General features: G+C 39.4%; 2 protein-coding genes across 4 annotated transcripts; one reads left to right on the top strand and one right to left on the bottom strand.

Annotated features, from left to right (window-relative positions):
- Positions 1-1,119: 1,119 nt before the first annotated feature.
- LOC139631184 (E3 ubiquitin-protein ligase MARCHF9-like) lies at positions 1,120-10,473 on the bottom strand. The gene is made up of 4 exons (XM_071495191.1): positions 8,610-10,473; positions 4,700-4,855; positions 2,779-2,971; positions 1,120-2,063 (listed from the first exon to the last, which is right to left on the bottom strand). Exons 1-4 carry the CDS (start codon positions 8,952-8,954, stop codon positions 1,753-1,755), a joined length of 1,005 nt encoding a protein of 334 aa, XP_071351292.1. The 5' UTR covers positions 8,955-10,473; the 3' UTR covers positions 1,120-1,752.
- A 5,067-nt stretch (positions 10,474-15,540) lies between these two features.
- Positions 15,541-26,056, top strand: cdk4 (cyclin dependent kinase 4). 3 transcript variants are annotated; one of them, XM_071494594.1, is made up of 8 exons: positions 15,541-15,807; positions 21,086-21,320; positions 21,413-21,548; positions 21,724-21,891; positions 22,732-22,841; positions 24,027-24,077; positions 24,179-24,314; positions 25,177-26,056. In XM_071494594.1, exons 2-8 carry the CDS (start codon positions 21,103-21,105, stop codon positions 25,276-25,278), a joined length of 921 nt encoding a protein of 306 aa, XP_071350695.1. In that variant the 5' UTR covers positions 15,541-15,807; positions 21,086-21,102; the 3' UTR covers positions 25,279-26,056. The 3 variants fall into 3 exon arrangements, with proteins under 3 accessions (XP_071350695.1, XP_071350696.1, XP_071350697.1); XM_071494595.1 differs by lacking the exon at positions 15,541-15,807 and adding an exon at positions 16,006-16,373; XM_071494596.1 differs by lacking the exon at positions 15,541-15,807 and adding an exon at positions 16,637-16,771 and having other exon boundaries at positions 25,177-25,428.
- The last annotated feature ends 68 nt before the right edge of the window (positions 26,057-26,124 follow it).

Raw genomic sequence — 26,124 nt, forward strand, 5'->3', positions numbered from 1 at the left:
CCTTCAAACAGGCCTAGTGGAGAAATTACATAATTTGCTTCTGTAAGTGTGACATACAATAAAATTATACTTTACCACTTTACTACACTAATGCTGTATGATCGGCTAAATACACTGTGGTATTTAAGCACTTTGATTATGTTCTTGTAGTCTGATATCACCAGCAATTAATATTACTGTTGATGGTAACATTATGGTTGATGTGTAACAATTAGTCATTCATGCTGCTTATGTTCTACTGGGGACACAAGTGTAATGGGACAGTCTGTGTACCCAAAGAAAGCAAAGTTGTTTGTGTTTTACTACGTAGAGAAAATGATTCCACCAGAAACTGTAGCCCATGCACAGCCCAGAGTGACAGGAGTATGTTATCCATCAAAAATAGAGTTTAGGGAATATAGCGAAAAGAAAAAAAAAGAAAGAAAGCAATGGTCTCTGAATACTTTCTTAAGCCACTCTATTATCTGCTCCCCAGTGGATTATCTATAGCATGAAACACATTACAGTTATACCTCCTGGTGTATTCATTTGTCAGAGACTTAGACAGAAGACTGCCTGCTGTATTTTGAACAATTGTTTCTTTGTGCCTCAGTTTTCATTATGAGGCTTTTTGTGATACAGTTTTGGAAATATATCATGGATGAAAAGAATGAGAATAAATATAAATCTGACTTTCCTATTTTGAATTATGGTTTTATTTAGTTGTCGAGAGTGAATAGAAGAGTGGAAAATGACGTGATAAAGGTCTTTGGTATATTTGAACCCAGGATATGTGATTTTGCCTACAATGGTCTGGATCCTTTAGAAAATCTCCCTTTTTGTCGGCATCATCTTTCAAACAAATGTCCTTTTCACCTGATATCCTTACTGTATTTATGTAGCAATGCTGAAACTATTTTCATTTTATTCATTTTCACAATTTTTAACAAATATCTGCCAGAGGGGCCACATTTTTCTCAGGTGAATATATATGTTTTAAGGATTTTAAATTCAAACAGGAAAATCAAATCTGCACATATCAAGTGTGTTGTGTTTGTTTTCAAGCCACACTCTTCACACAGATTCATCTTTTTGCCTAAAATAATACAATAATACAACACAAACTACAATGTATTTCTTTGAGATCAACAAGGTCTTTATTACAAAACATGAATGTACAATGAGGGTATATTTTAAGCAATTGTGTCATGTGTTAGAGGCTTTCTAAGGTCTGATCCATCTGTGCAGCTTCAGCTGAAAACAGATCAAATCTACCAGATTGTGGTGGACCCCCAGAAATACATGGAATAGATTAAAGGGGCTGGAGCCATTGTTGTGGTGGTCACATGAGAAGGAGCACAATAGTTTTCACCATCAAATCCTATATTATAGTTAGATTTAAATCCAAATCAAACAAAAGCAAAACAAAGAAAAACTGTCCAATTACATTGGGTAACACTAGTCCTGGTGGTTAAAAAAATGGTTAATAGCTTTAGGAATTGCTTTGAGAATCTTTTTCTTTTTTATCACTTGTCATGTTTTCACAGTCTTTGTCTTTATAGATTCAGATAAATCTGCTGTGGTTTCCCATTGCTCAATATTTCTCATTGCCCACTTTGAGGTCAGGGTGAATCTTTTAAAAACAAAAGTGAGACAAGAGGTTATCGGCAGTGTTTATGTGGTAGATTAGGATTCGTTTTGTATTAAATCCCAATCAACACTTCTATCTCCTCCTTAAACATTGGAGAACATTGGTCTGGATATAACCCAGTCTCATACAGTGGTCACCCTCATGACCACCTCATGGTTGGCACTGTGCAGGTTGTTGGGTCTTAACTGGCTGAGGATGTGCAAAATAGTATAGCCACAGTGGTGGTTGAGAATAGTCCTGACATGCCGACTTGCCCTCTGTCCATTGTCTGTGACGGTGTGAGACGAGTTCCTCTCAACCCGACCAGCGCCTTTACTGACGGGGTCATCTAAGTCCTTCGCTTTCTCGTAATTCAGCACTTTCCACTGCTGGTTCACAGCCTGCCAGCGCTTAAATATCCGGTAAACAGATGATCCTTCATGGATTATAAGGCCTGGGTATAAAGGACAAAGGGTTGGGGGAGATCAGGGGCAGGAAGCAGGGTTACATATAGACAAACAGTTGTTTGTTTATTAAGTATTAGGAGGTACTAAAAGCTACAGGAAGTACACAGTAAATGAGATTAAATATACTAGACTTGTTTGTGCGTATACTGAATCGATGTTTTGTGTATCACATGTTGATGATAATTCGAGAAGAAAAAAACGCAGAGACAGACATGTTCATGCAAAACAAATGCCATTAGTTTCATTGGCGTCCATACAATTAGAATAAAAATATGCAAATGTGTTCATTGAAAGCTAAATTGTTAATGCTGTGCTATAGGTTCTAAATCTTGTGATACTTTCATTGGAAGTTTCCTGAGAGAAACTATGTCATTACACTAATTATAGGGAAAACAGGACATTACTTGAAAGAACTGCCCCATTTAAACATAAGTAATTATTCACTGATCATTTATTATCATACCTGTTGCGCACTAATTGAAATACTCTCCAGGTAGCAATCAATCCAAATGAATTACCTGGATGCATAAACACTCTTGCTGTATTCCTCACAATAACTACTAAATTACACATTTCTTACCAGAAAACGTCTACAAAATCATTAGAAAATTATGGATGTGTAAAAAAGTTACCACCAAATTTCCAATATTCAAACCACCTGTTAAATAACACAACATGGCAGCCACAGTGTCTCCGTCTTACCTATACAAACTATGTCCATGAAGCCGTACATGCCGTAGCATATCTGAAAGAGAAGGTCCTGCCGCTGCCATTTGGCTGAAGGGCTGAGAGAGGACCACACCAACCAGGAGATACTGGCGATGAGGAACAAAGAGCCCAGTATAATGGCTGCAATCTGCACCTTCTCGATCACAGTCAGAGAGATGGCCTGCCACTAGAAACAGACAGATAGAGACACAAAAATGGATCGAAATTGTACAATTCCTACTGATTGTATGGGATGATAGTTTGTCTCAGTGTCTGACAAAATCTTTGCAAACCATGTTGTTTACCCAAAAATTGTTACCAAATGGTTCCAAATAGCTACATTTCATTGCAACACACATTTCATTACTGATTTCAGAGTATAATCAGGGAGTTTACAGGCAATGGCAGTGTTCGGGTTTTCTGAACTTGAAGAAAGGCCTGACTCAAAAACAAATCTAGACACACTTCTCTTTGCCTTGTTTTTCTGAAGCAGGATATGTTGCTTGTCTATCTTAATAAGACAGATAAGATTATTTCATTAGCTTGTAGGGTGTTGAAATCTAATTTCTCTAACAAGTGAAAACTTCTGCCACCTGTTCGAAAGAACTCCATGTTTCAGTGCCACCTGAGCTAAACAACAAATAAATTCTGACACAGAGTGGAAATGATGCTGAAGCAGTGTAGTGGAAGTGAATGAAAGCATGTGTATGATGCAAATTATTAACAATCAAATCATCAAAAACAGCTATTTGTCATTAGCACAAGACAGGGACTTCTGTGCCTCAGCCGATGGTGAGGATTGTCTGTTTACTAGGGATCATCCATTTATAGTGTTGACAGTTTGATCCCTGGTTTCCACATGTCAAAACACTAAACTGCACCGCTCCTGACGGCCAGGCCAGCATCACACGTGGTTGAATGAGAGGTGCATTGTAATCTGCTTTTGTATAAAAGTGCTCGCTGCTGTGAAGACAATGCATAAAATCAACATATTTTCTTTTCCATCAGGGTTCATAGACAGTAAAACCTTGTTTGCTAGCTGGCAGTGTGGTGTCAGCGTTGGTTTTAATGTCATTCATCAACTGAAAGGCTGCCTACATCTTCTCTGAGAGAAATTCTTTACTCCCCCAGTTCACTCTGGGTTTCTGAGGACACATCACTACACCTTCAAAGTGATGTAACTAAAGTGCTTAAGCCTAGTTTTCACATTCATGATTAAAAACTTATAGCATATCTATGCAAATCGAAAAAACAATTACTACAATTCCTACATCCTGTACAACATCATTTCTTCTGATTACTGCAGCTCAAATGTTCAAATGTTTCATTTTTCCTATTCAAATGACTGGTTGATGATAGTCCTGTAAAATGCAGGCATCGTCCAGCCAAAAGAACAACTGGCAGGACAAGTATTTCATCTGATAATATCTCTGTTCCATCATTCAGAGGCTGAAATCATTTGGTGACACTGTCTGTGAGTCTGCTGTTCATATGCCACACACTTCGGCTGAATCGCAGTGCATTTGTTCTTGGCATCTTTCTTTAAATCCTCACCACTTTCCTCTTCTCCATTTGTCCATAAAAAACTGTATAAATAGCTCCTCTATCTGCCAACAGACAAAGCTAATGTGCCTCCTGCAGGGAATGAGTGTTTGCTGCCTGGACATAATCAATCCAGAAATGAACCAGTGGGCAGTGGTAATGTAAACACTGCACGGCCTCTGCTGTATGCCAGTACATTCACCTTATGATCGATGACCCCTTATGGTGATACCTATGCTTTTCTGCCAATCAATCACTCAAATTTGGCAATGTAAAGTTTGTGCATGGCTTTCTGCCAATGCTAATACCCCCAGTAATAACGTTTTCCACTGGGGATGTGAAAGGTGAAGTCAAAGACGCTGACTGATTGTACCTGCAGTGGGTTTTTGGTGCTGATGGCCAGGACCTGGTACTTGAAGTAGCAGAGTTCACAGCTCCAGGAACCTCTCTCACTGATCCAGCGTATAAGGCAGGACTGGTGAGTACAGCGCACAGAGCCATCACAGCGACAGGGGCTCAACAGCTCCCCCTGCAGGACACAAACAGCAGCTGCATGAGACACACACATATACACACACACAACTCACAAAGGCTGCTGTTATTGAATCTGCCTGTTAACAGATTTGATTTGGTGGAGATGACGGTAAAAATAAAGATAAAAATTGTTATCGTGAATGGCTCAGCTCGTAATTCCCCAGCCCTGACACTGTTAGTGTCAGATTTTATCTACTGAAGATAGTGTTTGAGGGCACTGTATTAGCTGTTTGTGTCAGGAAGCTGGCAAGAGATTAAAAGAGAAAGACAACAGCTTGGAGCAAACACCAACAGATATTATTAATATGAAACTATACTGTATGTGTTCAAAAAGAAATAATGTGTGTTAACCAATAGCTTTATTTTTTCCTTTTTTGTTGTTACCTGACACATTTTGTGTATAGCTAAACATGACCTTAATTTATTTGGTTAATCAAATATTAATGAAATATACAATTATGACAAACTGAAAAGAATGATAATTGGGTATGTCACAAATTGAACAATGTTTCACAATGGCTTTATCACCTAGAGTACATGGAGCTTCTTTGTAAACCTTCGTTCTGTCACTTAAAGAGTATTGGCATTGGCAAAGCATTCATTGTCTCTGGTGAGACGAGAAACTGAGGCAGTAAGATCAAAGCTCCCACATCCGTGCTACAATGAATCTTAGCTTTCACTGCCAACTGGCTTCTATTTTTATGGTTCCTTTGAGTTGATTAAAAAAAAACAAAAAAACAAAAAAACCTCCCAAAAAACAGAGCTTCATTTTTAAGCACAATTTTTTGAGACTGTGCAACGTCGGTCTGCTTTATAAGGTTTACTTGAGTGTGTTAGTTGTGATAAAATTGACTCTCTCTCAAAAGTGACACCATCATACATCTGTGCACGTCTTGGTGCAGTAATATGAGTATTATGAACAAAAGAACTGATCACTTATTCACTTTCTTTGCCATTCGTCAGTTTGCCTCTTTCACTGCCTGTGCAGGTAACCTCACAGTGTTGGACTCTCCGTCAGCGGTGTGTACAGCTATTGTTGGCTCTCCATCTTCTGTCTGGCAGCATCTTTCCAGCACTTGTGAAGCTCCCGGTCATGTCCAGCTTTACTTTCCTTTTGTCCTACTTTGAACATTATTCGGTTTGCCAAGCAACTATTTTGCGCCAGCTGCTGGAGCGCTGTTGAGAGGAGCATCTAGTTCTGCTGCAGTTGTTGTGATGTGCCATGCTGTTGTGATACGCTATTGATTAACCTCACACAAATGGCTGATTAGATTCCCTGCAGAACACCTGTTGCCTTCTTTTTGTGGTGAAGTTATCAGGAAGCCTGAAAACGGCTTTTACTCTTGATTACATTTCATACTCTAAGGAAATTAAATGAACTAATTCACACCCCTCAGCTTGACACGGGTTAAGTAATGTTTTGAAGCTTTTAGAGGACTAATATGTGGGTTATGTGTGTAGCTACACTACATGTGACCCTCTACAAGAACGGAGTAGAAGGACATGCATCCACAGCTGCCTGCTTAAACTCTGCAAGCCGATGGTGGCACAGTGCTGTGGGGTGTCTTATCACAGCACAAATCAGACGCCTAAAATAGCACATTTGAATGTCAGGACACGTCTGAACATCATTGCTAGTCAGTTGTACTCCTTCATGACAGCAATAACGAGGGGTTTTCACCATTATAAACTGTCCAGGAATCGTTCCAAAGACACAACATTGAATTCATCTAATTGCACTGGCTTACCCAGTCACCAGATCTGAGTCCAGATGAACATTTGGATTTTTGGGAGCAATGAACAGCTCCAAACTTGACACAGTTGCAGAAAATACTGGAGGACAGGAATCCTGAGAACAGCTTTTGCCACCTGATCCTCCAGTTAATTATGGGAATAAAAGCAAGGCACTTCATTATTATGAAGATATTTCATTATTGAATGCATAGATATGCGCTGGCTTGAAAGGAAAATTTCACTTTTGATGCTCTCAGTGGGTATCATCTAACTGTGTCTGCATGACCAAACACGTGCTTTTATGTATTAAGCTGCAGGCACTCAAAACATGACTCGAAATGTAATAAAGTGAGAATTTATGATGCCATTATTTTGATATGTTTGACTATCTGCTGCTTAATTGCTGCATACTTCTCCTCTCATGTCATTTTTCTGCAGCCTCAAAAGAAATCGCAGGACATCTGGTGCAGGTTTTTGTTGTCAGTATGAGACTCCCTGAGGCCTGCGGACTGACAACGCTCTTGCACATCTCAATTCATTTTCTGTCTGACTCCTGGTGATGAGCTTGGTCTTTAAACAGCTGGAAATCTGGAGGGGGAACAAAAACTTCTAGCAAAGTCCTGTCTCTCCAAGGTTGATTTCATCCGTCACACTTGACACACTCAGATCTCTGACGTGTGTAATTTTGTTTGTTTTGTTTTTTAATAACATTTCATTTCTGTTTATCCAGTCTGTTCTCCTTCAGCTGTACTGTGTGTGACCTCCCTGTCGCCTACAGGGGTGATCAGTCGGTCTGCATTAAAGGTTCCTGCTAAAAAAAAGTCCTTCAAGTTATTGAACTCATACTGCCTCCCTCACTCAAATCCCTCTGAATAAGAATGAGGATAGATAAGCAACTGCTCAAAATTGTCTTTCATGTCGAGGAATCATTCTTTTTTTTTTTTTAAATGGCCTAATTTTGTGTATCAGATGCTGCATGTATTACTGCGAGGATACTACACTTGTTCACAAAATAAATACACAGCTCCTCCTTCTTCTCTCCATCTTAACTGATGCCCTTCCTCTGCCCACTGCTATTTTCAGATCACTGTTGATGGATTAAATCCTTTTTTTAGTCGCAGTCATTCTGGATTTTTACTTTGCATCAGATCAGACTTGATGCACACATTCAGATAATCTGACACAATTTGGTACTTATGTATAATGACTCATCAACTGAATTTGTTTTCAGAGCTAAAGGGACGCTCCACTGATTTTACATCAGTTCAGATGTTGAGAGGACCAGCCTGTGAAAACAGCTGTATCATGTCTCCTGTGGCTCAAGTTTGAGAAAATCACCCTGATGACCTCAGAGTGACATCATCAGGGTTATCTTGGCAAATTTACAACAGACATCCTGTTTTATAAACTGGATGCGTTGGAAAAGTCATTGGCACTTTCCAGGTAGGGAGATGCTCACATAAAGGTGGCAACGTTTCCAGTGCTTTTGCAGCTTGACCCAAACTAGGGACTGAAGTTCAGGAAACCTCCGCTCTGCTGCTTCAGTCGTGATGATTCCTTTTTAAATTTGTCTTCTGAAAGTCCCCCAAATTTGGAGCCGTGCAAGTGGCTGAAAACGCATCACCTGGTTCTAAAAGGTGGCACCAAAGCCTTTATTTGTACATATAATATTGAACTAAAGTGGCTAAACTTCTTCACTAACATTTGCATTTGAATGTCTTGTGCTTTTTCTCATTGTGTTGCCTGCTAGATTATTTTCCCTGAAAGGTCTTTTCAGAGTTAATACTGATGATGCCAGACGTCTCCGTGGACCCAGTGGAGGAGTGGACTTGACAGGGTGACCTGCCTAAAGACTCTTCCTCCTTTTTAGCCTTTTGTCCTGCTGAGGTTCCCATGAGCACGCCAAAACCTTGAAGGGTCATCATCTCAGGAGGATGCTGATGGGTGCTACTGAGAGGCTGACCCCTTGTTAAAGTACGAGAACCCACATTAATACCTTTATTGCTTAACTTTACCTTCTCTGGCCCCTGGAAGCAGATCCGGCACTGCGATGATCGCGTCCCGCTCTCTGAGAGACTCGGGAGGGAAGCGGAGTCCAGGCCCCCTCCCTGGGGTTTGGCTCCTTCTTTATCCTCATATGCCAGGCTGCATGGCCGGGGGTCAGAGCCATAATATTCCTCCTCGTCGTCCCGGTGGGAGCAGTTCAGCGGCGGCCAACCACAGCCTCCTATAGCGAACCCTCGCATCCTGGTCTGTGTGTCCGGGTCTGTGCCTGTGTCCGTCCTCCTGCTTGATCCAGAGCGCATCAGTAGCAACACTTTGAGTTCATTGAAAAACATCCGGATCCGATACTTAAACATTCTTCAGCAGCTTACTACACTGAGGCAACTGTGAAACAACACAGCCTTCAGCTTGACTGTGGAAGGTCCACCATACATTATTATCATTATCATTATTATTATTATTATTATTATTATTGCTGTTATTATTATTATTATTATTATTATTATTATTATTAGTGCATTTGAATCGTCTGGTTTAACACGTCCTATTAAATAAAATACAGATCTCGGTCAAAACGCGTGCCGAAAACATGATAGGCTATTAGATCAGCCCATAGCTCTTTGCATATCCTGTTGTTATAGCATGTGCACCGCAATCCAGCCAATAGGGAAGGATTATTTTTCGTGGACACAGGCGTTTTCCATCGGGATTAAATGGACGCTGAGAGCCACGAACTGCGAGACACCATCATTAAAGTCAGTGGGGTCCAGCAGCATCCCGTCGAGCCCCCATGTTCAATCCGGTTGTTTGTTAGTGTCCCAGGGTTCAAACGGGTCTCCTCGGTGCCTTACATCAGTGGGAGCTGTCCAAGGCTTTCAACAAAATGTTGGAGTCTGCTCCTCTTAAGGGAGAAGCAGGGAGTGTGTCGGAGAGGGGGGGGGGGGGGGGGGGGGTTGATATTAAATCTTATTACAACTAAGTCAAATCCGATTTATGTTTGAGTTTCTCATTTACCTACAGGGGAGATGAAATTACAGCAGGTGACAAGCGTGTCTCCTTTGTTGTCTCGCAGTGGCATCCATCAGTTCACCACTGTTTCCTATTGTCCCCACTTCTTCTCTGGAACCTATTCTTTCTTTCTTTCTTTCTTTCTTTCTTTCTTTCTTTCTTTCTTTCTTTCTTTCTTTCTTTCTTTTTCTTTCTTTCTCTCTTTCTGTTTTTGGGCTGGCACATCGAGCGGATTTCACCCCGCACCTCCCCACCTCAGGCAGCCCTGTCACAAAGTTACAATCCAGCTGTTTTGCATGTTAGAGATGGAGGAGGAAAAAAAAAAAAAAAAAAAAAAAAAAATCAAAATCAAAATCTGATGAACAGCAATTCCTCGACAACTCGCCCCGCCACCTCTCTTCTGTCCCCATCCGCCTCTGCGCTGCCATTCAGGAAGAGCGGCAGGAAGCCAAACATGGACTCCTGCAAACACAGAACCAACCGGCAGCAGGCTGCAGCTCTCCCTTCCGGGGCTGTTGGAAGCGGCCACACATCATGATCATCATCACCATCATCACCACCATCATCATCATCATTAGCCTATCATCTCTCCACCAAATCAAATCAGGACCTTCATGGATCAGTGAGACAATAATATGCCACTTCACATGGCAGGCTGTAGCGATGTGTCTGGCTCGGGTGGTCCCCTTCCGCTTAAATCTGAGGGATGCACAAACTTCTCCATGTTTATAGGGAGAGACGACGGTTTCCCACTGAAAACATCCTCCTGCAGGCAGCTGCGTCCACGGTGAGCAGCGGTGTGCTGTCCACGGTGCTGATATCCACGGGACGTGATATCGCCTGAACAATACTCGTAAACAAGAGTGTGTGTGTACGTGTGTGTGTGTGTGTGTGTGTGTGTGTGTGTGTGTGTGTGTGTGTTTCATCACCTCATGCGTACTGCCATACTGATAAACAGAACAAAGACTCTGCAGGGGTTGGACACAATAGATTCAATAGATCCACCGTTCACAGAATCACAACACATCACAACAGACAACAAACATAAAAACCCTTCAAAATTAAATCCCTCCTCTTCTCAACAAACAACCAGTATTCTCAGAGAAAGGAGAAAGAAAGAAAAAACCCACATATATACACACATACATACAATAAACATAACAAGGGGGAAATAATGATAATGAACAGAAATTAATAGAAACTATATATGTATGCATACATGGAAACCCCCATACATGTATATATTCACTTACATACACATATATACCACATAGATACAAATACACACTGACATACATGAGTATCCATACAGGTGCACACACACATTTCTTAGTTAATTAAGCTTGTTCATAAAATTAAAATAAAAAACTATATAATTTGGTCACCATCCCATTCTTTCATTTCACAACTATAGTACTCTAGCTTACTTACTCTAGCTGTACAAGTCATCTTGGTATGGTATCAATGGTGGCACCAGTCCTCATCCGATTCCAGGCATTTATATATTCATGCTATTCAAAAAATGAAAGAAAGGCGTCCATATCTCATAAAAATCGTCAACTTTGCCTCTTACTATGTAGGTCAGCTTTTCTAATGCCAGATTGCAAGACATCTCCTTAACCCATTGTCTAGAATTGGGTCCCCAAGTTTCCTTCCAATTTAAAGCAATCGCACGTTTGGCTTGTAGCAAGGAGAAATGAATTACCTTACGTTTCCTTGAATCCCATATCTTGTCTCCCTGCTCTAAAGTTGTCATTACCCCAAATAGGTGTGAAACATGAAAGTTTAGGAGTTTCATTTAGAAAATGATGGGCTTCATAACAGACTAATATAGTGTTTTTGAGGAACAGATTATGTGCACGCCTTATAAGTACTTTGGTTTGTGCTGAGTAAAAGTACAGGTATGGTGGAAGTTTTAGTGCACTGCTTTCTATCTCTATCCAAGCAGGAACCTCTGTTGTGAAGAAATAATACATGGCAGCACGGAGTTGGGCTGCAGAGCCGCAGTCTAGGGCGCTATGTAACAGAGGTTTTACTCATAATATCTGTCCCTGACTTTCTTCAGTACCAATCTACAGCCAGAAAGTGTTAGAGTATTTCTTCTAAATGAGTGACAAGGAGCGTGTGCTTGAGGTCTGCTGTGGTGCACAGGTGAGTAGGCTCATGTTTATGTTTTCATTTTCTTCCAGTAGCATATTCTGAGATGTAACTTCATGAATTTCTGATTTGCCCTCGTCTAAACTAAAGTGCCTGAACACTGGTTGGATTTTTCTTGTGTGTCACTGGAGGCTTTGTGGTGAATCTAAGTGATCAATAATTTGTTGAATGCTTAGAGTAATTGCCATTTCTAGGGACCTGACAAGAAGTGAGAAGGCAGATGTTTAATTTCATTATTTTCTCCAGAAATTCATAAATTCTCTCTGAATGTTGATGTGATAGTTTGATTAATTGATGTTATTGGTCCTTGCATCGTGTTTAAGGCACAATGCAAAGACAACAGTGGGGTAATAATAATAACTCATCACCACTCACCACAGAGTAAACAGATTATGAATATGAAAACAAGACTACAAAGTAAGGCAACAAAGAAAAAGAAAAAAGGAATAAAATATATAAAGAGAGATCCAAGGTTTTGCTCATGCAGAAAGATTAAAGTAACAGAAAGATGATATCATGACTTTTCTTAAGTCGCCATAAAGAATCTTATTAAATTACCTAGAGATGAATGGAAGATAGCATGTCCCATTTGAAACAGGAAGATTTCAGATAAAGTATTGTAAGGAGAGATATCAGTTACAGACTTGACTGATAATCATGGAGTAAAACCAGCAGTGCTGCAGAAAAGACACTCTACAGCTTGGAAAATTTGAGCCAGTTATCATAATCTCAGGGTTACCACATCTTCACACAGAATATGAATATTAACATCACAGAACTGTATCAGTGTGGCATCATCTGGATGATAACACAGGGTCTGAGGATTGTTAGTGGTTTGAAGTAAACATTACAGCAGAGCCAGAAGCCTTTAAGTCCTAAGTGAGCTGATGCAATGAAACCCCTGAAGAAGCTCATCAGTTCAAAGAGGACGTAAACAAACACGTCAAACACAGTAATTATTACAGCTACACAGATTCATGTTGATGGAAATTTGTAATGATGGATCATTGCTACCACTGACCTATGGTCACTTGAACTGGTGCAGGTGAGATAGTGACTGTTGAACACATTTGCAGTGATCACACAGCTGGGAAACAGCTGCCCGTGCAACTCTTTACCTTCTCATTAGTGTTTGTTCTATTCAAAATAATATCAAATTACATTATTTAATATTCTGTGGGCGATAAAAAAAATCTTGATCACTTATTTCATTTTGCAACATTGACATTGGGATTGAAAAATATTGAAAAATATATAAAACATCCATCCATCCATTATCTATACCACTTATCTATGCAGGGTCATGGAGGGGCAATTTAGGGGCATTCACACCTATGGGCAATTTAGAGGCTCCAGTTAACCTAATGTGCATGTCTTTGGACTGTGGGAGGAAGCCAGACGACCCGGAGGGAACCCACACAGACACTGTGCTAACTAAGAAAGGATTTGTATATGAGTGTGGAAATGCTTAATATGTGATGAGGGAGAAGGGCTGATATTTATATAGACGTAAATATGCAAATGTGTCTTTTTATTTTAAATGTATTCAAAAAGTGTTTCGCAAATATTTTCCATTAATCTTGCATTGTTATTTCATCACTCCAAAATGAAACATCACAATATAAACATACAGTAAATAAATATATGAAGACTGCACTGAGCCTCCTCCGCAGAAGACATTCTTACATGTCACAATAGGAAAAAAAATCAATAAAATTAAAGATAGCTGAATTTGATTTAGCGCCTTCAATTTCAGGCTCCTTGTCTTGTGCGTGTTGGGTCATGGTGATTGAATAGGACAGAGTGTGAGTGTTTTTTTCAGCTGGTGGGGCAGAAAGCCCTGCAGTAACTTAACATTTTTAGAGAGGCACTGCTTTGTTTTAGACTTTTGTCCCAGCTACCAAGACAGTCTGTGTGCCACTGTCACTGTACTATATTCCTATCCACACAAGTGCAGACACTGACAGCGCTTACTTTGTTTACTTTCTTCCCCTCAGGCAGGAACACAAATGTAGTGGCTGGAAAGAAAACTGTAGAAGCACTGACAGACTGTATGCCAAATGCATTTGTTGTGCTGGTCACCAGAATTCATAAACTGGAACTGACCAACTAGGATTTTTATTTATAGACAACCACAAGTGTACCACTCATGTTTTTCTGCGGTCACATGCTGTTTTCAAAGTTTGCAGACATTGGGCAGTTTTTGTGTAACCAATGAACATCTATAAAGGAACAGAAATCAGTCTTTAATGAGTCTTTGCCTTCAAGGTGCATTCCTATTGTTGGTTACTAATACTGAGTTAAGAACTCCGGGCGCTCCAGTTATAGTAAGTATCTTTATACAAGTGATTGATGCCCAATTTCCTGAAAGCATAGATGCCATCAGGCAGGACGTGCATTAGTGTGGACTGACCATTTATATTATTGTGAGTGACTGGCACTGGCTGCAAGAATCACATATAACCAAAATTATGTGCATAAAAATGATTTTTAAATGTGTTACTGTGGTATAACCCCGTACCCAAGAGTAATTGAATAAGTGAAGTTATAAAAGAGTGGGGGCATGTCCTGATATTTTTCATTTTAACATTAAATCAATAGCCAATTGGAGAAGACACCGTAATGCTGAATAAGCACTGATTTTATTTAAGTAACTGATTTACTAATGCAAACCAGTGATTTTAATAATCTACTTAGGCTATAGTAAGATTTTTTAAATTATTATTATTGCAACATGTCCCAATCCAGTAAAGCAATGTCGTCCAGGCCCCAACTCATGAATGAGACTTTAACAATAAGAGCTCAACGAAAATGAGGGACCGGGTGGTCTTCATTTGTTTTCTTTACACTTTGTTCCCACATAACTGTTTTTTTTTTTACATATTTACTTCATGTTTTTTGGAATAAATAATTAAGTTATAAGCATGTTACAAAATTTGAATATTTATTAGATATAATGAAACTTGGTATGTGTGTATGTTTATAAATGGGGAATACATCAGTTCATGTATGGATGTGTTTATAAGTTTGTATGTATATACACATTTGTCTTGATGTATTCAAGTAAATGCTTACTTTTTCTTTCTCTCTTTTGGGGACACACGTTTCCCCATTTAATTTCCTTCACTATTCTTGTTTTCTTGCATTAGAAGCGTTTTAATTTTAGATGCTATTGTTTTATTTATTTTTTACTTATTTCTATTTTTTTGGTAAGATGTCTTTATTGGCCCATTTGGGGGTTTTTTTTCTCACCAGCATCATCCATTTTACTCCTGTTGACTATTGTGGTTTTTGTTTGGTTGTTTTGTATTTTATTTTATTTTTGCATTGTGTTTATTTGTGCAAATAAATAAACTGGATTAAACAAAGATAACGTTTATATAGTAAAACACAGTTGTAATAAATGAAATATGTCTTCAAAGGAGAAGTTAGACTTGCTGACAAATAGGCTACTAATACAAATACTGTCTTCTTACAATGATATTATTGTGTGTAATAAACCATTTACTTAATGTTTACACAGGTTACTGGTGATAAATGCTAAATGGGGGGAATTAAAATAACATCTTAGCATAGAAATAGAAATAAGTGTCTGACACAGGACGTGGACCTATTTCTAGTAGGATCTAAAGACAGGCAGGCAAAAAGCATCACATTGTCTGTTTACATTACTGTACGATTATTGTCACTTTAAAGTTTATATACCACAGCAGAGCTTTAAGTTCTTCCTACATGATGTGCTGCTGAATATTTTGGCTCCGCCTCCTCTAGGAGTTGAGAGAATCAACAGGAAGCGACAACCCAAAAAGAGTGCAGGCTGGAAGAAGAAAAAAAAAACACACACACACACACAGTGGAGGCCTGAATCATATCGCTTGATTGGCTTCTCCACATCTGATCCGCCGCCGGGCTGTAAAACCTGGGCCCGGACCCGACCTGCCACTTCTGACCCGTTCCTGTAGGAGTTAGGCAATACGTGGCAGATTAATGAGCATGTCCTCCTCATAGGGCTGAAGTACCTGCCACAGAGAAGCAACAGGCGAGGTAAGACCACTGCCTGCACTGTCGTCCACTTCAGACTGTTTGTGATTCATGTGTGTGTGTCTCTCTGTGTGTGTGTATTAGTGTGAGATACTTTGGCAGCGGACGTTTATGTAATGTGCGGCGCTATAGGTGGAGGGGAGGTGGGGAGGGGAGGTGGGGGGAGGAAAAAAAAAAAATGCAAGTTGCAGGCGGTGATCTGTCTCATCCGCTCCGGTCTCTACTTGTGCTTGTTTCCCTCCGCCACGTCAGTGAACATGTAAGCGAGAGAGGAAAGTGTGGCCCGCTGTTGCTGCACTTTGTTGCCAGTTTGATTAACAAAGGAGCAGCTATGGAGGGGCACCACGTGTCGGGATATTGAGGCTTTTCCGTCTGTCCTCCTCCTCTGCCCTGCGTCTCCTCTGCGCCTCCGCCCACCGGCCTCCGGCTCCGGGCTGCGACTGAGACTCGACCGAGCTGAGAAATGAATGAAAAGTGTGGGAGAAATATGAGCTGTCCGTCTGTCTGACAATCAACACTGACAGACTCTGCTGGTGATCAATGGCTGTTGATACAGACAGACAGAGCAGGTGAATGACCTCAGTGCTGGTGAAACTTCCAGGTGTTGTGCTTCAATCTCTCTCTCTCTCTCTCTCTGTGTGTTTCTGGTGGTTTGAGCTGCCCTGTAGCTGAAGAGGAAATGAGATGTTTTCAGGGTGACAAGTCTTGTACAGCCTGACCACTTCCTGTAGGACCAGAGGACGTTTGGCCTGAAGACCATAACAAGCCTGATCATTCATTAGGCCCAGGCCCACAGTTGTGCTTCCAACAGGCTATTTCTGTGCCACAGTGGAATAGTTTCACTTTAAGTTCAATTCTTGTTTTGTTCTGTTTTGCCCTGTTGTGAAATCAAGGACACTGAAGGGATTAGAGCCCGGTACATAAACTTGCTGGATGACTTTACTGGTGGAAAGTAACGCAAAGTAAAGTAAGTCCATTTACTCAGTTACTGTATTTAAGTACCAAGTACAAGTACCCAAGTACTTGTAGGCTGCTTTAATTTTCATTTTATACTACTTTATACTTCCACTCAACTTCATTACAGACAATACATTGTAGTTCTTTCCACTCCAATATATATACAGCTCTAGTTACCAGTTGCTTAAGATGAAACCAGTGGTTTCCAATATTTTTGGCTTCTGACGTCTAACAAAAAATAGTGCGTAAACTGGGTCACATTTCAGACTTCTATTAGTTGTTAACAGCTCCACCACTTTCCCCTCAAAACTTCTCACATGGTTTCATTTCAATAAAAGTTCAATAAAAGAAAAGCTACTTTATTTTTCAACTGTTGGTCATAATTGTAAATTAAATAGCAAATATAAGGAAAAAGATACATTTTAGCTTTAAAAAAAGAAAATATATTTCAAACTGAAAAATATTAATGCCAGTGTCAGTGTTTAAAAATCCAGTGATGGTTTAGCTTTATTAGGAATAAAGAAAAAAAAATAGAGTAACATTCAACAGTTTGACATTTTGACAGCAACAGCCTGGAAATTCACCCTTTTTCACTTCCCTCTCCTCCTCCTCTCTGTCCTCAAGTATTTTTTTTTTCTTTTTGTATTTGTCAGACTTTGTGGCTCTTTGTGGCTGTGCTGCCTCCCACAGCAGTTGCCACACAACCTACAGAGGAATGTTGCACTCTCACAATGAGCTGTGGATGGTAAACACCTAAAATCAGCTGCAACTTCACTTTTATGGGACACTCAACATCTGGAAAGTATGTGTATATGACCAAAAGAGCCTGTCTTAAAGAAGGAAAATGTAGTGCTGCACTGATGGCTTATTAAATCTGATGTATTGGCATACAGTATACTATATATATATATATATATATATATATATATATATATATATATATATATATATATGTATGTGTGTGTGTGTGTATATATACATATATACAAAATATATTTGAGAAACTCTATTATCAAACTAAGAAAAAAAAACTTGCAGGTATCCTTTAAAAGAAAAATGATTAATTAATTTGATTAACATTAAATATGAACCCTTTTCAGTTTTTTAAATTGCTGTACATTTTGTTCTATATAGGTATTTCAGAACCATGAAGAAAAGTAAAGAAATGTACACTTGTATTATAGTATTTATGATGTTAAAAATAAATAGTTAACGTCTTAATTTTTACTTTGTTAGAAAATGGATGCGTATGACGCACAGTTTTGAAAAAACAGAGTGCTTAGAAAGTGACCCGTCTGTAATTTCTACCTGTGAAACGATGACATTTTTTAATATTTAAAATATCATTCATTAATTTAGATCACAAAGAAACAGTCCGATTTTTTCTGTACGCAATGTGGATGCAGTCAATTGCAGTAGTAAAGTTGCAGTTTACAGGTTGCGTCTAAATGTGTGTGAGGATCTGGATGAAGTACAATCCAACAAGTGTTGAAGTGTTGTTGTACAGTTGAAGTAGATGTGTCACATTTTAGAACAAAAAAATCACAGCTCTTCATGAATGAATTGAAATGAGAGATTTTTGATAAAGGTGTCATAAAGGCAAAGTCTGCTCAGAAAAAGAAATCATTCATCAATGTTACAATGAAAATATTTCTTGGGTTTGACCTTATTTTGTGGGAGAGAAAGTTTTATTTGTAGTGTAATTCACAGCTGAGTTTTCACCCGAATATTGTTGGCAGGAATTTGCAGATAGACAGGAATGCAGGCAGATTCTTGTCCGCAGACTCTCTGACTCAACTTTCTTCGTATAAGGGGAAGAAATGTGGTATTTTTAGCACGAATAATGCAACATCACTTCCTCTTATTAACTACAGTTTATATTAACCACTTCAATAATTGTGGTTTGGCACCATGTATACATATTTTATTCACGCACTTGACTGTAACATGTTGAAGACCTGTGTTCACTTTCACGAGTAAGTGATCCAGTATTTTAGCACAGCATTGATGCAACAAAATAAAACTTCACCATGTACCTTGAGATATGAATAACTCATGTCAGGTCTTAACAGGTTGACCATAGCAAAGGTTGTAAATATGATTCATCAAATCATCCTATATTCTTTAAAATCTGCACAGAAAGGCAGATGCATTGTTAGATTCAACAGTGACTCTGTATTTGTCTGTATTCTTGCTCCAGGCTCATGAAGCAATCGTGTAAGTAACAGTCCAGACATGCTGTTCACCCATTTGCAGCGTTAAAGTTTGGAGTACGAGCCTTAAATCCTCCTCCTCACAAAATGAGGAGAGAGATATACATATATGTCTATTGTCTTTACTGAATAATTGGCTGATTATTTTCTCAATGAATAGATTAATTGTTTTGTCTATAAAATGTCAAAAAAAAAAAAAAACTTAGTGAAAAATGTCAACTGCAATTTCTCAGAGCACCAAGGTAACATGTTCAGATTACTATTATTACTATTGTATCCAACCAACAGTTCAAGTCCCAAGATATTCAGTTTATTATCATATATGAAAAAAAATAAAGCATAAAAGACTCACATTTCAGAAGCTGGAACCAGCAGATGTTTTACAAAGATGATTAAAAATGAATGAAACAAATCAAAAAAATTCTGTCAAATAATGTTAGTCAGTCAATTAATCAGTAAATCAGTTAATTGTTTCATATTTGATCACATACATTTTTTTGAAGGGGGTATTAGTTGGTTGAATCCATGTTAGTGAAAGATATTTACATGAACCTAAACTTAAGATTCGCTGAGATTAACAAAATCACAGGAAACCTGGGCAGGTAACACCCACAAATCTGCGTATTAAATGCTCTAAATTGAGGCAAGGCTGTGAAGAGGTGATGGGACAGGCTGAGCCGGCTGCTCCCTCGTCCAGGGGAAGTTGACGGATTAGACAGGCTTAGACTTAAACAAAGGGAAGGAAGGAGCTCGGTGATACCTGGCAGGGGACCGTGGGGAGGGATGGAGTTTGTGGAGAGGTCATTGAAAAGTGAGCAGCAATGGAACAAAGCTGTTTTGGTTTGAGTGGTTGAAGGGGCTTCCTGTGGTGGCCAAGTGGCTGCCAAAAGTCCCATGTCAAGTGCATTTGCTTTAAAATTACGTACCATTCGGTGAGTCATTTGACTTCTTTGAGGAGGTCAGGTATATTGTCCAGCTCATGAATCATAAAACATTTAGTGAATAGGACTAAAAATGTATTGCACTTTTCAACACTTGGCGCGTAAAGTACCTGAAGGGCTCTTTTGAAGCTTCACTGTAATAGAGGCCAGCACTACTCACCATAAAATATTGTGCATTTAGCTGCGAGCATAGGCTTTTTAAAGTGTCTAATTCACTGAATAAGACATTCCCAACCAGTTATTTTATCTATTCACAGTTTTCCAGTCATATTTTCAGAAAATCTATAATATCACAATATACACTGATATCATAAAATAAAATTGCACTTCTGTGATGGAAGATTTTGTTCATATTACCCGCTCCAAATAGCTGAAACAGTATTTTTGTGAATGCAAATGTTGTACATTCAGCACAGACCAGAATGGCTGAATCAGCTCCTTGGCACATCCAGCAAGTTGTTGAGCTGTTTGGCATCTCTCTCTTTGATGCTAGCTCTCTCCCGTGTGCAGCAGTAGTATAAACACCACACACTGGTTGTTTCACAGATTAAAGTTGAGCAGAAAATAAGCCGTTACCCTCCTTTGTAGAGATGAGAGACAGGGGGTTTACTGCTCGGCACATTGAAAGCTGCTGTGAATGATAAATGAAGGTCTCCTCCTCACTCCTGTACTCCCCCCCCTCTCCTCGCACTGATGGATCCTGCAGACGAGGAGTCACTGAAGAACTCCTGGAATGACAACGCTGTACTAACAAGCTGAGGACGTTGGGGTGTAAAAGCTTGAATCAATTTCAGTGAATAAAATGAAAGGCAGTGCTGCCACAGGTGAAATTAGACATATTTGATGGACTCCAGAGAACATGGGTAGAAGACCTGCCTGGCTGAAAATAGATCTTATATTCATTCAAAAATTGATGTTCAAGTCCAAGAACTGTTGAGGAGGTCTGTGTTATAGTCTGTCATATAGTGATGTGTATGATGTAAGCATATGGTTTCTTAGTTTGTCCCTTGTTCATTTCCAGTAGAACAGCTCCAGGATGCTCACTAGTGTGATTGAATTCAGATAATACAACAATGCATTGTCATCATTCATTTATTAATTATAATTTTATGACAAGCATTCATAGTTCCTGTATCTAATTTGTGTCTTGTGTGTGTGTGTTTCTCTCAGTCTGTTTGAACTTGGCCATGGCCCACGCCACCAGTATCCAGTATGAGCCAGTGGCAGAGATTGGAGGAGGCGCTTATGGGACTGTTTATAAGGCCAGGGACACGGAGAGCGGGCAGTTTGTTGCTCTGAAGAGTGTGCGTGTCCAGACGGACCAAAATGGCCTGCCGATCTCCACAGTCAGAGAGGTGGCTCTGTTGAGAAGGCTGGAGCAGTTTGACCACCCTAATGTGGTCAGGTTAGTGTTTTTTTCAGTATTTCAGCCTGTGTTATCTGTAATGCACTGTGGAAACCTCTCCCAGAAGTCACTGTTTTTATTCTACGTGCCAGGCTCATGGACGTATGTGCCACCCAGAGGTCGGATCAGGAGACTAAAGTCACTCTGGTCTTTGAGCATGTGGACCAAGACCTCAAGACGTACCTTGAGAGAGCTCCAGCTCCCGGCTTATCTCCTGACCGCATTAAAGTGAGAAACAGTATCTAAAGTGAACTGTATAATTTGTGGAATTAGTCACAAGACAGAAACAGTATGGTGTCTTTTGTTATTCAGGCATTAGCTAAATCTTTTGAAATATTTAGTTTCATTCATAATATGCCTGTGTGTTTTTTGTTTTTTGTTTTTTTTTTGGTTTTTTTTGCAGGACTTGATGAGGCAGTTGCTGTGTGGTCTTACATTCCTTCACTCTAACCGCGTGATGCACAGAGACCTGAAACCAGAGAATATTCTGGTAACCAGCCAGGGCCAGGTGAAGCTGGCTGACTTCGGGCTAGCCAGGATCTACAGCTGCCACATGGCTCTCACTCCTGTGGTAAGGTCTCACCTGGACCATGCAGCACCAGCAGTATTTGGTGTCATGCATACAGCATTTTCCAAAGCATACGTATATCATTTTTTAAAGACATTTAGATTTTAACCATTCAGACAGCTGCTGGTTTTCATTCATTTCAGTTCCAAATACAAATCAGCCTTTAGCCAATGAAAATTTGACCGAGATAAGTAATTAATCATATACCGATGTCTTTCGTCTGAGTTGCAGTTAAAATCTACATTAACTGTGTATCCGATGTCTAACATGTGAGAGTCAGCCATTGACAGCCATTAATGTTGTGAACACAAGATACTACAGTACCAACTTCACAGGATCCTTTTGGCAACATCCCCGTTAGCTTACTATGTTTCTTTTTTGTGGAGTTTTTCAGTAGTGTACTGTCATATCTTAGATTTAGCTTCCTTGAATTCATATTCAAGGATCAGTTTTAACAAGACTAGGAGATTGCAGTCAACCTAGCAGCTCTGTGAACACGCTGACATGTTCACAGTGATTGGGCTTATATGTTGATGTTTAGCAGGTAGCTAATGTTTACCAGGCCCACAGTCTCAGCTAAGCCTTTTAGCTTGCTAACATTTGCTCAACACAAAGTACCGCTTGAAATTCACACTGTAAAGAAAAAGGCCACCTGGAAGGTAGGGAGTCCAAAAATGTATGTTATGTTTTGTAAACTGTTAAGTGGAAACACTAAAGTGAAATTGTAGCAATTTTCATCACCAGCAAACCAAAACCTGCAAGAGCCACCAGTGTAGTTCTTTCATTTATTCCCTATGAATGTTATTTACTAGTGTTGATGGACTTCATATATGTTTCTCCCAGGTGGTGACACTGTGGTATCGCCCTCCTGAGGTCCTGCTACAGTCCAGCTACGCCACACCTGTGGACATCTGGAGCACCGGCTGCATCTTTGCTGAGATGTTCCGACGCAAGTGAGTCAGCAGAATAATTTTCAGATAAAAAAAGACAGACACACTAACAGTAATTATGTTAGTGCCTTTGTTATGATAGATAATAGTTTCTAAGTCTGCCCAAGTTTGAAATTGTTTTGCCACACACACACACACACACACACACACACACACACACACACACACACACACACTCACTCACTCACTCACTCACTCACTCACTCACTCACTCACTCACATCCACCATTTACCTTTCCAAATACATTTGATTTACTTTCCTGCTTTTTTTCTTTATTCTCCATATAAATCATTGGTAATAAGGGTGGGGCATACAAAGCATTGCTTGTCTTGCATCTTTGTTGTTCAGTTTAGGTTACTAAAACACTGAAAGTAAGGTCAGGAAAAGACTGTGACCTTGGTTAAATATTGACATAGGTCTTGTCCCATCTTGGACCTTAAGTCATGCATTAGTTGCTATGACTGAAAACAAATCGCATACACTTGCAATGAACAGCTTGAAAATATATTCAATATGAACATTTCCATGTTATGTTTGGAAAAAAAAAAACTCCACCTCTCTCACGATGACTATAGTAGGTACATTGGTGATGTGAGTGTCCAGATTTTATCAGTAAATGAATCACATTATGAGGTTATCTGTGGCTCTGGGGAAATCTGTTCCGAGCCTCAGGCTGTCGGGAGGTGATTTGGTGAAAAGCAGCTGGGCTTTGCCAGACACAATGTTACAGCAAAGTCAAATGTTTACTTCGGTTTTACCCCTCTTCAACAAAGCAAACAAACAAAAAGATTGTTGAAATATACTATTTAATTAAGGTTCAAAGGTCAGATCTTCTTATTAGTTTTCCAAGGCTGCCCCAAACTTGAAATTTCATTGCACAGGAGGGGTTCAGGTATTTTTTACATGCTGATGGAAACCCAGCTCAAAGACTATGGCCTGCCCCTTTCATAGTGTTGGCACAAATAATTTCTGCAAGAAAAAGTCACTCAATTTAGGGACAAGACATTATAATAAGTATTTTGTGACTGGGTGTCCTGAGTAGCAGAAAGCTTTTGTTTGGCAGCATCTTTCAGATCAATCATACACACAGTAGCTCCATCTACTGGCAAAAAGATGCCTTGCATGACGACGTTGGTCAGCTTCGTTTAAGATATTCACACCTCAAAATTATTGCTTTGTTTGCTCAGACCGTTGTTCTGTGGAGAATCAGAAGTGGATCAACTTGGGAAAATTTTTGAGTGAGTAACATAAACCCTTCATCACATTTATCTGACTAGGAGATGTATAGGTAAATGATTCATATTATACCTGTTTTAATGAAAATAATATGTCATTTCAGAGTTATTGGCTTGCCACCAGAGGACGAGTGGCCGACTGACGTTACACTCTCAAGAAAAAACTTCCCCCCTCTCATGCCTCGCCCAATTGCTGACTTTGTTTCAGAGATAAATGAGCAGGGGGCACAACTATTGCTGGTAAGCTTTGGTTTGGATTTAAAAATGACAGTGACAGCCCATCCTGTCTGGTAACTGATCCACTTTCAGCTGTGAACAGAGCTAGAATCAGGACAGTAACAGATTAGTAACCTCACCAAAACTTTCTTTGCTCATAGTCTGGTGATATTCAACACAAGCCACAAGAATTTCACTGGTGCAATATTGGAAATTGTTGAGTTGTCAGCTGGTTAAGATAGAGGACTGTGCAGGGCTTACAGCAGCTTTATTTCTGTCTCTCCATATAATGTATAAAATATAGGTTTTGTAAGTGCAAAATAAAAAAACACAACATCATACAGGAGTTTATAAAGATAATTAAATGAAATTAACTTAATCTTAATGACAAAATAAATCTAAGGAGTTATATAAGTTATTTTTTGTGACTATCCATTGTGTTGTATTTCTTAAATTTCCTCTGTGTGTGTTAAAGGAATAGTTTGACATTTTTCAACTAGGAACTGCCTGACGTTTCTTCTGGTTGCCTGGCAACTGGTACATGAGAACGAGTCTGGCGCATAAACCCCCCAAATTTCCTTTTTTTTTTTTTTTAACTTTGTTTACAGATTAGAAAACAAGATATAACATTTTAATTAATAAGCTTTAAAATGTGCTGGGTGTGGATTGTAGATTTTGTTACCTTTCGGACAGAGTCAGGCTAGCTGTTTCCACCTGTGTCCAGCCTTTATGCTAAGCTAAGCTAACCAGCTTTATATTCACCATACAGCCTCCTCATCTAAGTCTTGACAAGACAGTGTATTTCTCAAAATGGCAAAATATTCCTTCAGGACCTGATATTTGACAGTGACACAGCATTAACATCCTGATGTGCTTTCTTCCACAGAACATGCTGACCTTTGACCCCATGAAACGAATATCCGCCCTGAATGCACTAGAACATCCATATTTCCAGGACGAGGAGACATTGACTCAAACAAAAAGCTGAAGTGACGCATTGAAACATGCAACGAGAGGTAACAGTGCCTAAGTTCCAGTCCTGGCCTATCCTTAAAGGATTTAAATTTCATTCAGTGCATTGCCTTTCACCATGTCTGGGTTATGCTGTGGGATATTATTTTGTTACTCCTGCATCAAAAAGGATTAAAGCCTGAGAAATGGGATAAAAAAAAATGAAGAGGAGTGAACCTAAGGATCACTGACAAGCTTTCCAACATGTAAATGTCACAGTTAATGATGGTAACATGTCATGTCTTCAAGGACAGTACCAGTGTTTTTGATGTTTGATTTCTGCATCAGTCTCATCAGCAGGGACTCATAAACAGAAATGTCTGTCATCTCTTCTATATTGCAATATTGCCCTTGTTACCTTTGTACAGTGTTTAGACAGAAGGAAGCAGAGATGTTGTCTTTTCTTGTCGCAGACTGAAAGAAGTCTGACGGTATTGACACCTCAGAGGGTTAAATCAGCCAGTCATTTGGGATTTTACTGTATTTCTGACAGAAACAAATCTGTATCAACATTATCAAACATAACTGTATTTAAATAATGAATAAAAAGCAACAATTGTCTGAAATAGCAGAACAAAAACGCACAAGAAAGACATATATGACAAAAATACTGGTATTGCCCTTAAACAGTTGTTTTGTTGGACTGAAGGGTTGGACCTCATTTCATGTTTAACGTTTTTTTTTCTCCATTGCTAAAACCATTTGAGATCAACCAGCACTGCAACTACAGATTAATAAAAACAGTTTAAATCTCATTCAGACTTCATTTGTGTATTATTATACAGATGTTAGTCCATACAAAATCAATAAATGTGATTCTATG

This window comes from Trachinotus anak, unplaced genomic scaffold (assembly GCF_046630095.1).
Source record: "Trachinotus anak isolate AG129_WGS33_773 ecotype Australia unplaced genomic scaffold, CSIRO_AGI_Tana_v1 ptg000013l, whole genome shotgun sequence".
NCBI classification, from domain to species: Eukaryota; Metazoa; Chordata; class Actinopteri; order Carangiformes; family Carangidae; genus Trachinotus; species Trachinotus anak.

Bases quoted from the DNA above. Each gene is read 5' to 3' on its own strand.
- cdk4 (XM_071494594.1), top strand. From the start codon at position 21,103: ATGGCCCACGCCACCAGTATCCAGTATGAGCCAGTGGCAGAGATTGGA. The intron at 21,321-21,412 runs GTTAGTGTTTTT...TCTACGTGCCAG, and splicing joins GACCACCCTAATGTGGTCAG to GCTCATGGACGTATGTGCCA. The intron at 24,078-24,178 runs GTGAGTAACATA...ATGTCATTTCAG, and splicing joins CAACTTGGGAAAATTTTTGA to AGTTATTGGCTTGCCACCAG.
- LOC139631184 (XM_071495191.1), bottom strand. From the start codon at position 8,954: ATGTTTAAGTATCGGATCCGGATGTTTTTCAATGAACTCAAAGTGTTG. The intron at 4,856-8,609 runs GTAAAGTTAAGC...TGTGTCCTGCAG, and splicing joins GCTTCCAGGGGCCAGAGAAG to GGGGAGCTGTTGAGCCCCTG. The intron at 2,064-2,778 runs GTAAGACGGAGA...CTTTATACCCAG, and splicing joins CATGGACATAGTTTGTATAG to GCCTTATAATCCATGAAGGA.